Source organism: Austrofundulus limnaeus, unplaced genomic scaffold, assembly GCF_001266775.1.
Source record: "Austrofundulus limnaeus strain Quisiro unplaced genomic scaffold, Austrofundulus_limnaeus-1.0 Scaffold872, whole genome shotgun sequence".
Taxonomy (NCBI): domain Eukaryota; kingdom Metazoa; phylum Chordata; class Actinopteri; order Cyprinodontiformes; family Rivulidae; genus Austrofundulus; species Austrofundulus limnaeus.
Window position 1 is genome coordinate 29015 of NW_013953274.1, and position 3123 is coordinate 32137.

General features: G+C 36.9%; 1 protein-coding gene across 1 annotated transcript in view; it reads right to left on the reverse strand.

Moving 5' to 3' along the window:
* Positions 1-693: 693 nt before the first annotated feature.
* bms1 (BMS1 ribosome biogenesis factor) overlaps positions 694-3123 on the reverse strand; it is a gene marked incomplete at its 3' end in the record, with an annotated part of 44359 nt that continues 41929 nt past the window's right edge. The window contains 2 exon segments of the mRNA XM_014029232.1: positions 694-869; positions 2047-2194. Coding sequence (XP_013884686.1) covers positions 694-869; positions 2047-2194 — 324 coding nt within the window.

Sequence of the window (3123 nt, forward strand, 5' to 3'; positions counted from 1 at the left end):
ACTTTATACAATGTCATTTTCTAAAAAAATTATTCTGTCTTTCACTGTTAAAATTAACCTACCTTTAAAACAATAGACTGTTCATGTCTTTGTAAGTGGGCAAAATCAGCAAGGGAACTAATACTTATTTTCTCCACTGTAGTTATCATATTGCGATACTGTAAGCAAAGCGATATATAGCCCTTTTTTCTCCAAAATATCTAATTTTAAAAAACTCAGTATGTTTTACATGAATTTTATATGTTTCATATTCCTTATTTCATCCATTTTTTCAATGGTTAGGAAAAATGTGCCATTAAAAAGTGTGATAATATATATGTGTCAGGTTTTAGGTTTATAATACTAATTTATTATAAAAACACGGTCACTCACCACACTAATAACCTGTATTTTGTGCTAAAGTTCAGTAAACAAACTGAAACTGTCACAGTCTGTGTTTTTGTCACAGGGCTCCTTAAAGGGGATATAAATGTATTTAGTTGTGAAAAATGTGTGTGACACTCCATCTAGTAATGATGAAKATCCTRTATGAAGTTTCATTAAATTATCTTGAGTGGATCAAAAGTTATAGATGGGACAGGAGAACGTTTGCTAACTTACACACATGGTGATTATACCATATTTTATACCACAGGTATAWAAAAACACATTACTTCATGTGTTTGAAGCTGTGGCAGGCCGAGTGTGCTCTACCTTGTAAAGAGAGTCAGGGTTGGGATTGTTGCGGATACCCAGGTCATGTTTGAGCTGGCCCAGGGTTCTCATGCCAGACCAGTTGTCCTTCTGACTGGGAGGCAGCAACAAGGAGGTGACTGGGTTGTAAAGCTGAGGAACAGACACTGGATACCAGGAGCGAAGGAACACAATGTCTACACAAAAATAACAGCAAAAACGTCAAAAATTAGAACTGCAAGCAGTTACAATGGGGGTCCAAGTCCCAAATGCATGCATCCACATCCCCAACCAATGCCTGTCCCTCAAAGCTTCTGAGGACTTGACAAACTTAGTTGAGAAACAAAACAAAAATTGTTCAAAGGATGACATGAATCAAGAATCGAATATTGTTTGCAAATTTTTATGTGAACATACGCCAATCAATCTAGTTAAAAAAATCATCTGTTTTCTTTATGTTTAGAATTGACGGTTTTAGGAGATTTTAGGAGATGGAGGACCTCAGTTTAGCTTCTTAGATTGTCACGCTAGCGCCAAGCTAATGCATATAGCGTTGGCGCTAAAGCTAACAGGCTAAGCTGAGGTTGTTCTTCCATGAAGCAGCTCTGTTGTCCTCCATCCATATTTTCAGTTCCAGGCTGAGTCATTTCTACCTTCTCCTCTCTGTCAACGCTCTCTGGTTTCATTTAAAAGAGTCGATCATCAGATATTGTCCAAGATTAACCTTCAGGGTGGATATAGCTCGCTAGCAGCCTCGCACCGAGGACCTATCCACGTCATCATTTACCCAGAATGCTTTGTGTGCAAATAAAATGGCTCTGTCCATGTTAAAATATATTTTAAAAAATTTACTAAACAGGCTACAGTATTTTTACAGTCTTTATTTTACAGTGAAAATAAATGTTTATCAAATAAAGTTTAATGTAACGACTAATCGTGGATCCCTTTAAGACCTTTGAGTAAAATATTTATGACCAACTTGCACATTTTCAAAACAAATTCAAGATTTTTTTCAAGGTCTTAATTATAGATACATGAATTTAAGACTTTTAAGAACTAGCGTACACCCTGGTACATATTGATTATTACTTTTATCTTGTTTTTTTTACTGTGCTACTTGAATTAATTAATGGACTTTGTTGGACTGTTGTCTCCAATCTTCATGTTTACATTATCTTGATACTTTGTCGTGATTTACTAAATTGCAAAGGGTAGCACAATTTTCTATTTTTTCTTCTTCATTTTTTTATTCTGTTTTATAGTCTTAATTGATGTTTACTTTATACCACAAGATTTTTCAATTATTTTATGGTGTAAGTTACAGGGAGTTGTAAACAACAGGACTTTCATTGCACTGTGAGAAAACAAACTTACCACTCATTAACAGACGGTCTTCAAACGTGGCTCTAAAAGCCCCCAGCGGTGTTGACAGAGCCTTCTTAATCTGACCTCTGATCCCTGACACAGTTCGGATTGAGGCGCCTTCAAATTTAGCCACCTCCAGCACTGTGTTAAACATGCCCTGCAAACACAGTGACAGCAGTGAGGACTACAAGTTTCAATGTTCCACAGACTCAAACATCACCTGTTTGGTAACTTTTGATACAGCAGAATCACCTGACATTCTCTGTCATTGGAAGGTTTAGGTTATGTCTCTATTAGGCTTGGATTACACTTTAATACGACGTGAGAGAGCGGGATGGTGATAGCGTTACTTTGGACGTCTTTTACCTGAGTGAGTATAAACGGGCTGAAGACATAAATTATCATAGATCCTCCCACAGCTCATATAAGTAGATAAACAGCAATAATGATGGCTGGATTTTTAATCACTCAATGATCAATGTTGTGTTGCATGAAGAGGAGGAAAAACTTTTTTTTTGGTCAACGGTGGTGATGGAAAAGCTGCTCTTTTAGCTCTTTAAACAACAGGCTTCAGAAAAAAACTACTTCAAACAAAATAACCAGCAGAAAGCAGAGCTGATCGGAGTCCTGCTGCAGTGTTCCTCATGAATAAACACATCCACGAAGTTCTAACCAATCACACGCTCCGAGCCGCAAAGTCCGCAGATTTGAGACTGGGGGCGATGCACACCACGGCTGTCACCGGCCCTCAGCAGGGGGAACGAGACGTACTACTCAAAGTATAAACCAGACTTTAGGGCTGCAACTAATGACCATTATGATCATTGACTAATCTGCAATTATTTTCCTAATTAGTCGATTGGTCAGTGATTATTTTTTTCACGTCTTCTTGCTCCAGTGCACATCTCATCTCACCTGCTCGTCATACCTGTGAATGTCACCCTGTTATCTAGTGTCTCTACTTATAATTAAAGTAATAACACATAAAACATATGAATTTGAACCTCAAACCTAATAACTTACTCAGACATATTTTAACATTATTACATGTAAAAATAATAAAAAAATGAAATGAGATTGTTAAAT